At 36.1% G+C, this 13,293-nt stretch overlaps 1 protein-coding gene across 1 annotated transcript in view; it reads left to right on the top strand.

The window, feature by feature from the left end:
• Positions 1-13,293, top strand: part of PLEKHA5 (pleckstrin homology domain containing A5) — a 162,753-nt gene that overhangs the window by 82,535 nt on the left and 66,925 nt on the right. The window contains exons 6-7 of the mRNA XM_044678478.1: positions 10,072-10,176; positions 12,369-12,441. Of these exons, the coding sequence (XP_044534413.1) occupies positions 10,072-10,176; positions 12,369-12,441 (178 nt within the window). The remainder of the gene's footprint in view (positions 1-10,071; positions 10,177-12,368; positions 12,442-13,293) is intronic.

The raw sequence follows: 13,293 nt of genomic DNA, 5'->3' as shown, positions 1-13,293 counted from the left end.
CATAGAATTCTTATTGCTGAATAAGAGATGAGTGTTGTGTTTGTTTTAACAGTATTGTAGTTTATCATGACATCATTATAGTTTAAATGAATACATAAAACTCCTATCTTTTACAATTAAAAAAAAATTCTTTAAACCCTTGCCTTTGGTCTTCAATCAATAATGCATATTGGTTCCAAGGCAGAAGAGTGGTAAGGGCGAGGCAGTGGAGGTTAAGTGATTTGCCCAAGATCACACAGCTAGGAAGTGTCTGAGGCCAGATTTCAACCCAACACCTCCTGTCTCCAGGCCTGGCACTCAATTCACTGAGGCACCTAGCTGACCCTTTGTAATTCTTTTAAAATCAATGATAAGTAGCAGAAATTAATTTAATTAATTTTTAAAAGTATGGTCTAATGCAGTGATGGGCAAACTTTTTAAAGTAGAAATCCTCATCTTTCAGTCTGTTTCTAAGGTAACTCTTTAGAAGTTTCATTGTATTGTATCCTACTCATTGTATTTGTCAGATTAGGAATAATGTTGCGGGGCTGTATAGAACATTTCAGGGGGCCGCATATGGCCCACAGGCTGTAGTTTGCCCATCACTGGTCTAATGGAAAGAGTACTGAAGTAAAAGTTGAGATGTGGTCTTTAGTTCCAGTTCTGCCACTAACTAGCTGTGTGAGCCAGGGACAGTCATTTAAATTCTATTTCTACCACTGTCAAATAAGGGATTTGACTAATTGACTAATGAGGTTTCTTCTACCTATCAAAAGGAGTTGTTTCCTGTTTTAATAGGTAAAAAGATGTTTTAATGGTGCTTCAATACATCTTTAGTCTTAGTGATGTGGACACTCCCTCCTGCATCTAATGACAACTATCTGTACCTTCTTGTCTTGGGCAAATGGATACCTTCCCATAATTTCTTTACAAGTGGTCTCTCTGGTGTGCTTGAAGTTGTCCTGTAATTTTCTTAGCGTTGTTGGCTTGTAGCACAGAAGCTGTTGATTAGCTTCTGCCTCCTTCTCTCCTTTTTTGATCCTGTACCTCCCCAGTGAGGTTCTTAATTTGGTTTCTCTTGACCAGTTCTTTGTCCGTAACAAGTTGTAGATGACTCCTGCCCAAGCTGTGCCTCTGGTGCACTTCAAATGACCTTCTGTTGTAATTCTTCTGGGAGAGAGTGACATTCCATTCATCAGCTCCACACAGCCCCTGAGAAGAGCCTTGCTGGTAAACACACCAGCCAGCCTTTGGGTTCCTGCAGAAGTTTGGGATCATGGAAAGCACTGTGCATCTCCCCAGTGCACTTTGAACTCATTTTCCTCTTCCAGTTCAGCGTGGAGCCATCTCCAACATGTTTGTCCAGGATATATGTACCAATACACCATCTCTATAAATTGTCTGTCTAACTGCTTATCAGTCTGGATAAGAGGCATTTTTCATCCACTTGATTTTTAGATTAAATTTTGTTGAGGGATTTTGGATCTCATTTAGGAGACTACAAAGTTGGAAGACTTAACACAGTCAGCAAAATCCTGTAAAGCAATGGTGTCAAACTTAAATAGAAAGGGATCCTTGTGGGCTGCATATGCTGACTTGTATTTTTTTTTTTTTAATCTAGTTAAGGCCTCACTAGGAGGTTTGAGGGCTTCTAGTTTGACACCTCTACTCTAAGGACCCTCATTTTCTCTACATCATGAGGAATCCCTCTTCCATTTGAACTTTGTGTTGGAAAAGTTTATTTTAAGAAGCAAATACTTTTTGTCACTTTTTTATCTCTGTCATTACATTCTCGGGGACTGGTAGGATATTGACATACTGCATGGGAGGAGAAGCTTGCAAAGGAATGTTTTTCTCTCCTGGATCAAATGTGGTTTGATATATGCTGAACAAGCAAAGCAGTAGCCGGTTTTCTCTTTATGTACAATGCCATACTGCCTTCTCCTGTAGATTGTTTGCAAAAGTCTTTCTGTAGGCTTCTTATCTTTTTCTATGATGCTGTTAGTGTATTTATAGATTATTGTCAAAGATGGAAAAGTAGACATGGATTTATAGACACAGAGACCTCTTCTGTATATACTTGATCCCCTCTAACCACTTTTCGGTTTTTTTCCCATCTTTGTTTTCTCATGTGCCATTTCTGCTCTTATGCAGCTTGTGGAACTCTGTGATGTTGATCTTTGTCACTGGTGGGAAAAAAGTATTATAGAAATCTTGACACATCTTCTGTTTTTTGTCCTTTTGGAAAAGAGGTTCAACAGAGCAAACAATCTCTTCAGCCAAATGATATTCGGGAAATTTGTGAAAGCTATAACTTCAGAATCAATGTTATTCCTAGAAGGTTATTAATTATGTAATCAATGAAAGCCATTGGACATTTTTGAGAATTTCAGCAAATGACTGTTAGCTGAAGAGAGCCTGTGACATCTTCAGGCTCCTTGATGGCATTTTTTTACTAAAAAGATAGATTAGTTCAATAATAATATGACTTAAAACTTGTTATATATAACTTCTAATGCTCTTCAGATAGAATGAAACTCATTGATCAGAAGTATCAATTACTGTATCTGTAAACTGTTCCTGATAGGCAGTTTGTTTACATCACTGTGATCTCAAGGAAACCTATATTCACCTGAAAGGGGAAGCATTCCTTTGGTGTGTTCACTGTACATTGGCAGGGATTGTTGTCCAGATATAGCAGTCACCCCAGTCATAATTACAGAGGACAAAAAGCCACATGCATCAAGAATAATAGTGCTGCAGCTGTTTAAGTTAAAGCAAGACTACAAAGGAAGGGTAATGATTTAGCTAAAGCAAGTGCTGGCTTCAATTAAAGTATTGAATAAAATCATGGATGTTAATAAACTTTTTGCCAAAAAAAATTTTATACTGAAACATTGTCAAGAGAAAATGGAAAGACAACAGTAATAGTTTTCAAACCAAAAAAGGAGAACAGTTAGTCAAGAAACCAAAGCAGAAGTTGGAAGAAGGGGGAAATAAAGAATTTGAAATGGGAAGTTTAGTAGATATGTCCCCATTTCAGTTTTAAAAGCTTATATTGTCTTTAGTTAGGATGTACTTGCTGGGTCCTTGTCACATCTGTGTCCTTCATTCCTCTACTCTTGTGATAATTATTTCTTAATTGTGTGTGTGTCTGTGTGTCTGTGTTTTGGGATGCTGAGAGCAAAAGAGAAAAATTAATGAAAAAAATAGTAGATCTAAATATGAAAAAAGAAAGTGAAAAAGTGATTTCATAAACTCAGAGGTTAATGCATCTTCATTTTTAAAGGGAACTATTAATAACTAGGATTTTTGGAAATTTAAATTAAAATATGTATTGTTTTTCAGTTGTTGCAAACCCTTAGTAATATCCCTTCCAACTCTACAGAATTGACATAGTCATAGTTTTCACTTAATTACTCATAAAAGTATTGGTTTGGCTTTTGAAGTATTTAACAGAAGAATTCAGGAATATTGAAGGAAACCAAACCTTTCCTGATTTGTCGGCCTTAAAAATGAAATTAAAAACTCCCCTAGGAACTGTGTCAGAGCATGTTATAGAAAAGATAATAAAAATGTCTTGAGAAGTATAAGTAAGGGATGAACTACACATTAATTATATTACTCCAAAACATTTTAAAGTATGCAAAAATAGTTTCCACTTATGTGACAAATTTTAACCATTTCCCAGAATAAATAGCTTTAACATGTTTATTGGTAGTTGTCAGTATCAATCTAGAAATAAACTATTAATATTAAAGCTTAGTTTTATTAAATGAAGTTCTGTGATATTCTTAACTAGATTTTCAAATTATATAAACACCATATTTCTGAAGTGGTTTAAGTTCACTTTTTTTACCAAAGTTGAGAAAAACTACATAACCTTAAAGAGGATCTCTTCAGCCCTATTTTGATTATTTTATGGTCTTCTAAATTTCTAACTGTAACACTATCTAATTGTTCTGATACTGAATTTTTATAGCATTTTTGTATGAAGGGTGTTTTCATTGTCCAGAGTCAAGAGTATAGTCTCCATTTTTACTTGCAGTTTTGTTTGTTACTATATATTTCTTAAATCTTCACTTATTTGAATAGCAGGTAGAAAAATATAATTAAAATAAAATCTGGCTCTACTATTTAGTACTTAAATAGATCTATGAGTTATGACACAGGTGCTCCCTCCAGTGGTTTAGCTGAGTCCCACAAGATGTGAACGCATGTTTGGATTAGATGCCTTATTCATATTCTACTATAAATCCTTCACAGGGTTCTATCCAACTAAGTTGGGACATTTCTGATCTCCTAATATCACTTTATATCAGTAGTGTACGGGCTATCAATCAATGATCATTTGTTCTTTTTGTTTTGTTTTATTTTTCCTGGCTTTATTTCTTAAGTTTCACTTATTGATCAATTTAAGGCAATTAAAGATAAGATATTTTAATTGTGCATATGTAGTTAGGTTAGGTTTACAAGAAGTTACTAGTTTGATCATCTTACTATAATATCATATCACATCAGCCCCAAATCTCTGCTAAAGTCTCCATCTACCTACTCATCCTCCTTTTTTTTTCTTCTTTTTTTTTTAAACCTTTACCTTCCACCTTAGAATCAATACTGTGTATTGGTTCCAAGACAGAAAAGTGGTAAGGGTGGGCAATGGGCATTAAGTGACTTGCCCAGAGTCATAGGACTAGGAAGTGTCTGAGGCCAGATTTGAACCCAGGACCTTCCTTCTAGGCCTGGCTCTCAGTCCACTAAGTTACCCAGCTGCCCTGCTCATTTGTTCTTGCTTCATAACCAACTCACCTCCTTTTTTCAGGGTTCATTTCCTTACAACATACTTTGTACTGCTTCTCATACCCATACTTTGTTAGGAATGTGCTCCAAGCTATTCAAGTATACCATACACTTCTCTGTTACCCTGTGATGATTCTTTGGAGGATGTTGTTAGTATTCTATTCATGGAAGCATATAGAAGCACTAGAAGAATGTTGTCATTTATTTGTTTGTTTGCTTGCTTAACCTTTCTTCTACCTCACTTTTCTTTGTAGGAGATGGGTGACCGAATGTTTGAGTATTTTGTTGAGCTTGTATTTTTGTTACTTTAATTGTACTTTTTTTTCCCATTATTATAAAGGATGGTTCTGCAGCTGTAGGAGTAGGGTAGGGATATATTAGAAAATGTAGATAATGTAAAAACAAAATATATCCATAGAAACAAATTAGTGATTTTTTTAAATGAGGAAGGGAAGCTTAAGGTCAATAAAATTTCTATTTAGTTTTCCAAATGGAATCTAGCTTACTTTCCTCGTAGTGTTAAATTCTAGTCCTACTTCACTATTCATAGGAGTAAGCATACTTCTTTTTCTTACTGCCACCACTTAGCAAACTCTCCTCCTTTAAAAGTCACTCTATCTCTGTGTATCACCAGTCTTGGAACTTTGTTGCAACTGATTCTTATCTCTCAGATTAATCTTCCTAATTTTGCAATGAGTTCTTTTCTGTTCCTTTTATTTGGGAATTTAATTCTATGCATTGCTGTCCCCTCAAATGCTGTGGTTGCCTATTTGATTAGCATCCTGTGCCTGTGGGTACCTTCTGTCTGTATGCATCCTTCTGTGTGCATGGATGTCACCTGGAGGGAAGAAAGGTGACCTAGGAATGGAGGTGGGGGAAGATCTGGGGCCATGCGAGCACGGTGACTGCATTTTGGAGTGTCCGGCAGGCTCTCTAGGATAATAACTGGGAGGGAGCTCTAACTAACTCGCTCTCCTTTGGCATGTGGCCACCGCCTACCTTGTGAGCATACCCCAAGACTCAGTCCTCAGTCTTTTCCACTTAAGCACTCAAGAGATGTGATTAGCTTTTGGAGATTCACTTTTTCATTTTGGTGCTGATGATCCTAGGTCTATCACCTTCATCCCTCTCCCAAGAAGAGTTGCAGATCTGCTTTGCCAACTACTAAGCTGAACATTTCCTAAGCAGCCAAGTAGTAGAAGGCCAGCCAGGCAGCATAGTGGTTAGTGTTGTACCTAGAGTCAGGAAAACCTGAGCCTGACCAGCCTTAGTCATGTACCAGCTATGTGCCCCTGCACATGTTACTTAACCTTTCTTTTAAAAAAAACCCTTCCAAGAACATGTATCATGTAACCATGGAAAAATTTTTTCCTAAAAAATAAAATTAAAAAACAAAACAAAAAAAACATCCTTCTGTCTTTTATGTTTTGGTTCTAAGGCAGAAGAGCAGTAAGGACTAGAGCTAAGTGACTTGCCCAGGGTCACACAGCTAGGAAGTGTCTGAGGCCAGATTTGAACCTAGGACCTCCCATCTCTAGGCCTGGCTCTCAATCCACTGCGGCATCTAGCTGCCCTATGACCTTTCTATCTGCCTCAGTTTTCCTCAACTGCAAAATTAACAGATGATTGCATTTCGGTTCACTAAACATGGACATAAATTTATTACTATATGCCAAGCAGATGACTATGTGTTTGAGGGTACAAATAGAAAAAGAAAAACAGTAGCTGCCCCCAAGAAGTTTACTGTCTAATGAGGAAAACAATGCTCTAAAGACAACTGAAAAGAAGGGGTTTGGGGGAGGTACTTGGAGCAGGAGCACAACATGAAGCAGGCCAGAATGAGTGTTGCCACGTGTACCCCTGCACACAACCTCCTGGGGCCTTAGGAGGACAACATGAGGCATTTGTAAAGTGCTTCGGCAACCTTAAAGTTCGGTTTAAATGCAGATCCAGTTCCGTATGTCTAAAATAGAACTCATCCTCTCATGATCTTACACCTCCCGCAGACTTCTCAGTCGTCCAGGTTTGCAGCTTCAGTCGTCTTCAGTTCCTCCAGCCCACTTGCCCTCCTCCACACATAGTTCTGTTCAGCATCTTGTCAGGGCCCCCTCTACAGCCTCCCCCTCACATCCCCTTCTTGGCTTTCTCCAGGCCATCTTTTTGGCCCACCAGGCAAAGACCAAAATCTCATCCATCTCTCCTACTAGCCTCTCCTTCTAACAGTGCCCGACTACTCTGGTACTTCCCTTTTCGTCATTTTAATTGGCTGCCTCTTCCTCAGCCTGGCCTTGGAAGCCTTTCACTGTCTGGCTGTTTTAACCTCTCAGATGCACTCCCTTAATCGTTTGTCTCCTAAGCCTGTGCTCAGGCTTTCCTTCCTCCTGGAGTCAGTCCCCCTCCTCCCTCAGGCTGTATCTGGCCCCGGCCTTTTTGTAACTGTTCAACTTCGCAGGAACTTGTTACCCTTAAGAGCAGGACATTCTTTCTGCTTTTTGTCTTTGTATTTTCTTCTCAGTTAGCACAACTCCTTACATGTGGTCGGTGCTCAATAAATATTTGTAGAATTTGTAGAAAAGCCCTTTGAGGTAGTAGGCACTATTATTATTATTTCTATTTTAGAGATGAGGACAAAAGCTGTGAGAAATTAAATTATTTGCCGGAGGGTCTCACATAATTCTTAAGTGCCAGGATCCAGAATTCACCCCCAAGTCATTAAAAGTTCAGATTCCCACACACATTTTGTGCCGTACTGTTCCTCTTTATAATAGCCTAAATTTCAACAATATCCATACTTGATGTGCTTCTTTTTTCTTTCTATGTGGAAAGTCAGGGTGAACTCTTCTGAAAATTTATGACTGTCATTCAGGGAACCCTGTCATGTTTGTGCTGCCTAGATATGGATCCATTAAGAATTGTTTCCCCATTGCGACACTTTACCTAGAGTTCTGTGACAGGGACAAATGCTTCTCTGCAACATATCTCCCCCCTTGAGATTTCCAAAAAGTCACAGAATCCTCCTTCTTTCAAAGTGTCTTATAAATAATAAATAATATACATTGATGTCATCTTCTGAAGGAAGACCTCTTAAGACATCATTTTACTCTATCCGATAAAATGTGGGATTTTTTTCATTGTCAACAAACAATAATCACAATGTGATCTTTTAGTTAAGTGTTGCTTTAAAACTGTGGTCAGCTATAGAAAAGTCAATTGCAAAAGCCTGCCCGTTCCTTTTTGTTAGCGTCATTAAAAATGGTTTCTAAGCCTAATTGGGTCATTCTTATTACAATTTTATGGTAATAGGAAAATACAAACATAAGACTGATAATCATTCATATTTGATCATAGCTGTCTTTGTTAGTGGCTTAAAAAAATTATTCACTATGCTTGCCATTCCCAGGTTTCCTGAGAATCCTTCAACAATCTCAACAACCGTCCACCTCCACAATAGGCCTCCTTGGTGCATACTTAGTTTAATCAAGCCAGAAAGAGTTAGATTGAGAGTCAGCATATTTCAGTTAAGATCTTGTTTCTGTCACTTACATATGTGACAGGCACGTTCCTTAGTCTTTCTGGGTGTCACTTTCCTCATCTGTAAGTGAGGTGTTGGACTACTTGATCTCTAAGGTTTTTTACCACTAAAATATCTATGATCCTGTGAAGCTTCCTCAACAGGGACCAATGTCAAATATGGCGATTCCACTGTCCTTGGTGGTAAAAAAAGAGGTTGTAAAAATCTTGACAGATTATTTCCATTTTTCATCATTTGATCTTCATTTTTTAAAATGCATCCAGAATGATTTAGCTTAATTAATTAGGTATTTCACTCAGCTGTCTGTATCCTTCAATTTGTCTCTACCACTTTTTACTTTTATGAGATAATATTGATAATGTCCCAACATATTTCTACTTAGTATTTGACATAAATTCTTCACTTATATCAGTGGTTCCCAAACTTTTTTGGCCTGCCACCCCCTTTCCATGAAAAATATTACTTAGCCCCCTGGAAATTAAATTTTTTTTTTAAATTTTAATAGCAATTAATAGGAAAGATAAATGCACCTGTGGCCATCATCGCCCCTCCCTGGATCACTGCAGCACCCACTAGGGGGCGGTGGCGCCCACTTTGGGTATCACTGACTTATACTCTTCACTAGTATGATTCTTTGTGATTTCGTTTCTCCATGTGGCAAGTAGAGCAAATATTCCCTGATTATAGTGGTGTGTTTACTCTTTCAATCCCCTCTTTGAGGTGACAACCAACTTTAAGAAATGGTGACCTCTTTATCATTAGCCCTTATTTGCCCATCTCAGTAGTTTGTTGAAATAGATCTTGTTGGAGTGCTTTTAAGTGAATACCCTTTTTTATATTTTTATTCTAATTTGTTAGCATTGATTTTGATCTTTGCTCTGGCAGGTCAATGGTGCCACTATACCCAGACAGCGAATTCAGAAATGATGCCTACTTCAGTAACTAGTCATTTCTTGCCTTTCAAATCATACTGAGTTTTATTTTTTGTGATATTTGGTGATTTTTTTAAAAAGGTGTGAGATTTGACGCTTACCATAACGAAGACCTCTAAAATCTCTTCTTAAAGTATTCATCATGTATAAATATGATGAGGCATCTTTGTAGTATTCAGATCTTGTTTTGTTCCTAAGCTTTTTTTTTTTTTTAATCAACTTCCCATATGCCTGTTTTCAAAATCCTTTAGAATTAAAAGATATGTTGATTTGATTCAGAGAGACATATTAGGTCCTCTGAATTGATTTTTTTTTTAATAGTATGATCTTTCAGTACCTTGGGAATATTCTTTCATTGTAGGAAACAAAATCTTCATTATAATTCTTTAAATTAAATAAGGGATTATAGAGTTGAAGGAGACCTTAGGTATAATTTTACATTTTACAAATGAGAATTTTGAGGCCTAATTTGTTTTGCCCAGATTGTATCCGTGGTGGGTAACAGAGTCAAGATTCTTTTCTAGGTCTTCTTAGTACATATGCCATTCTCTTTTTTGGGTAGTATTTACCATACTACCTTTCCAATCAATGAGAACTTTTATTTTCATGTATCCTTTCCCCAAGATTTTAAAAGCATTTTTTAACTATTTTCTCTAGTATTTTAATATGCCTATTTAAATTCATTGAACATTTAGAGTGTCTGCCACATACAAAGCACTGTGTTGGGCACTAAGAAAACTACAAAATAAATGAGTTTCTCATAATCATAGAATGATGTTTTGATCACATCTGTAGGCATTTCATTTTCTAACTTTTCATTCCATTTAGTCTTCACGGTCTTCAAAAAAAGTTCATAATTTTGGAAAGAGATCAAACTCAATTAAAAGGAATCCCAATGCACCTGTTGTCAGACGAGGTTGGCTTTACAAACAGGTACTTTTTAATTTTCTTTGCAATAATAGGTGGAGCATTGAATCTTTGGGTATAAAAATGGAATTTGAAATTTGCAAAGGTGGTCTTTCCATTGTTTTTTATTTTTAAGTGTATAAGGAAAACAATATAAAGGATAATGGAATTTTCATGATTTAAAATAGAGTATACTTTGAGGCTTTTTTTAGAGGAAGAAAATAAAAGATGAAAAGTTATCAGTTTTGGAAAATATAATGATTAAATGTACCAGAATTATCCAGTTAGGATAGAAATTTCATTCAGAGATTTTACTTATGCCATAAGAAAAATGTGCTAAGATTTCATTCTTTCTTGCTTAATAATACCTGAGCATATATGTGTGTTTGTGCATGTATATAATGTTACCTCAGCTTTAATAAATCAGTTGAATGGTCATCCCATTTGAGTAGGTCCTCTATCTACAAGTGCAAAGTACACAAAAATTAGTTTTAAAATATCTAAAATTTTTTTTTCCAAAAAATATTCCAAAATGGATATAGTTTTGTTTTTTGCTTTACTGCCTTCTTAAATAATGTTTTATGAACCTTACAGTTAGGAAATAAAAGTATAGTTATGACCTCAGGTTATGCTTTACTTTTTTTAGTCTCCTCCCACCATTTTTTTTTTCTGCTATCAGCACACCCAGAGACAATAGCCTAGAGAGATTCCCTTGAAGTCAGAACGTCCTTTATGAAAGTTTCATCTCTGATTTATGCTGGCAGGGTGACTTTTTTTGTTACCATTTATTTTTTTATTTTTATAATATGTAACATAAAAATAATACATGTAATTTGTTATAAATATGTAATAAAATTTAATAAATATACTTATCCAAGAGATCCAAATTCCCACATTATCTATGTCCAAAAAAATCTTATCTCATTCCTTTTCCCCCCTCCTTCCCATCCCTAATCCCCAAGAATTCAAGTAATATCAGTCTTTTATTATCATATGATACATATTCCCCTTTTTGTCAGACTGTGAAACAAAACACATATTTGCTTATAGGAAAGATTCTTAGTGCCCTTGACAATTCTCTTAAGTTGCAAAGAAATTGCTTGCTTATATTGGTGGTCTCCAGTGGGGACTACCAAAATGAAATAACAGATCCTGAATACATACACATGCACACACATACATGCATACATGCTTTTATACCAACACAAATTTGTCATCATTATGTCTTAAGTAAAAGGTCCTCAGTATGTCTCCTATATCAAGCTTCAACACATAAAAGCACTGACATCTATTTTAACTGGTCAGATTTCTAGATTCTTTTGTTGGGTTTTAGCACTATATAATATAGCCCAGTGTGGTGAATGACTGAGCTCTTATTACCTGCACATGTTTACATTTTCTACATCTTTCAGACAGCACAAATAATAAGAAATGTATCATGTGTACTTTATATTTGATGGTACTGATAGTTTTCTAAGCAACAAGTTACAGTGATGTTTATAATTACAGCACAGTGCTAAATGACAATTCAGAGCCTGTTTGTTAGGGGTCTTCCCTTTGTCACACATACCCCTTTATCCAATATCAAATTATTGCTTTAATCTCAGAATTGTTTTGAAATGGTACTTAATAACAAGGAATTAATTTAATGGGTATATATTTGAGTGCATATAAAATGCCATTTCTCTTTGAAAGATAATTTCTCAAGGGTCAGTGTATGTTCTTTCTCTGATTTTGCCATTTAGAGTGTGTAGGCTTTCTTTATGGCTTTTCTAAAAGAATTGTATAACTTTGTTTAAGGCTGATTCATTTTTATGAACTATATTATTCAGGGAAGAAATGTGTTACCAGATGGTAAATCTGTTCTTCAAAGTGAGCAAAAATTTAACAGTGACTATTTTTTTAAGTGTTGATAGAATTTATGTGTAATCTGTCATTTTAGTATACTATTCACTATCATCTTAAATCCCATTAGCCATAGAAATAATTTAAATAGACATTTAATAGTTACTTGAGTTCATCAGTCTTGGGAAATTTTCTGATTATAATGTTCATTAATGTCAAAACTTTATTAAACTTCAGATTAGTCTTTTTTTACTTATGATTATATATAATTCATGAAGGGACTTTTTGCTCTAAGCATTCTTATAAATGTATCAGGAGTCAACTTAAATTGTTGGAAGTGAAAATTATTCTTAAAACATACTGATTTGATGCAGGATAGTACTGGTATGAAGCTGTGGAAGAAACGCTGGTTTGTGCTTTCTGACCTGTGCCTCTTCTATTATAGAGGTGAGTAAACAGAAATCTATAGTCTTTTGTTTTATAATTGCGACTTTAGAAGTGTTTAATAATTTTTACTTCACAAAAATGACAAGGAGTCAGGAGGCCTACACTGTGTGTAGTCTGAGCTCTGCCCCTATGGGCCAGCTCCATGACCTTGGACAAATCATTTCACCTCTACTAACCCTTTGTTTCTTGTTCTGTAGAAGGATAGTGTGGGAGCTGATGTTCTCCTGCTTAACTCAAAAATTCTTTGATACTAGAGAGCAACGTTTTGCTATATTTCCTGTTAACACGTGATTCAGATTCCTAGAATCTTGAAGTTGGATAGGACCTCGGAGGCCCACCCATTCAGCATAGAATGAGAATCCATTCTAAAGCATTCCTTAACCGCAGTAATCCCAGAGCTTTCCTTAATTTGAAGACTTCAAGTGAGGGAGAACCCATTATGTAAAACAAGGGAATTGGGCTGTATGGTTTATGGTGCCACCAGTTTTAACTCTCAGGAACTATTGACATTCTGAGGCATCCCATTCTACTTTTGCATGGTCCTCATTTTTCATTTTTCTTATTTTCCTTAAGGCAATTTTTCTTAAAGGCAAATCTAGTCCCACCTCCTGAGGCCAAGCAAAACACTTACACTTGATACATCCTGAAGACCACTAACATCTCCCCTTTGGTCTTCTCTTCTCCTGCCTAAATCTCTGGTTTCTCCACCTGATCTTCCTATCACCACACATTTAGGTCTTTAGTCATACTGCTTGGTTCCTAGCTCACCTCCAGCTCTTATAAAATGTCCTTTATAAAATGTGGTGCTCCCAACTCAATACAGAACTGAGTAGCTATTTCCTATGTGCAGAC

Source organism: Gracilinanus agilis, chromosome 5, assembly GCF_016433145.1.
Source record: "Gracilinanus agilis isolate LMUSP501 chromosome 5, AgileGrace, whole genome shotgun sequence".
Classification (NCBI taxonomy): Eukaryota; Metazoa; Chordata; class Mammalia; order Didelphimorphia; family Didelphidae; genus Gracilinanus; species Gracilinanus agilis.
The sequence above is the reverse complement of the archived record's forward strand: the minus strand, read 5'-3'. Positions and strand labels throughout refer to the sequence as shown.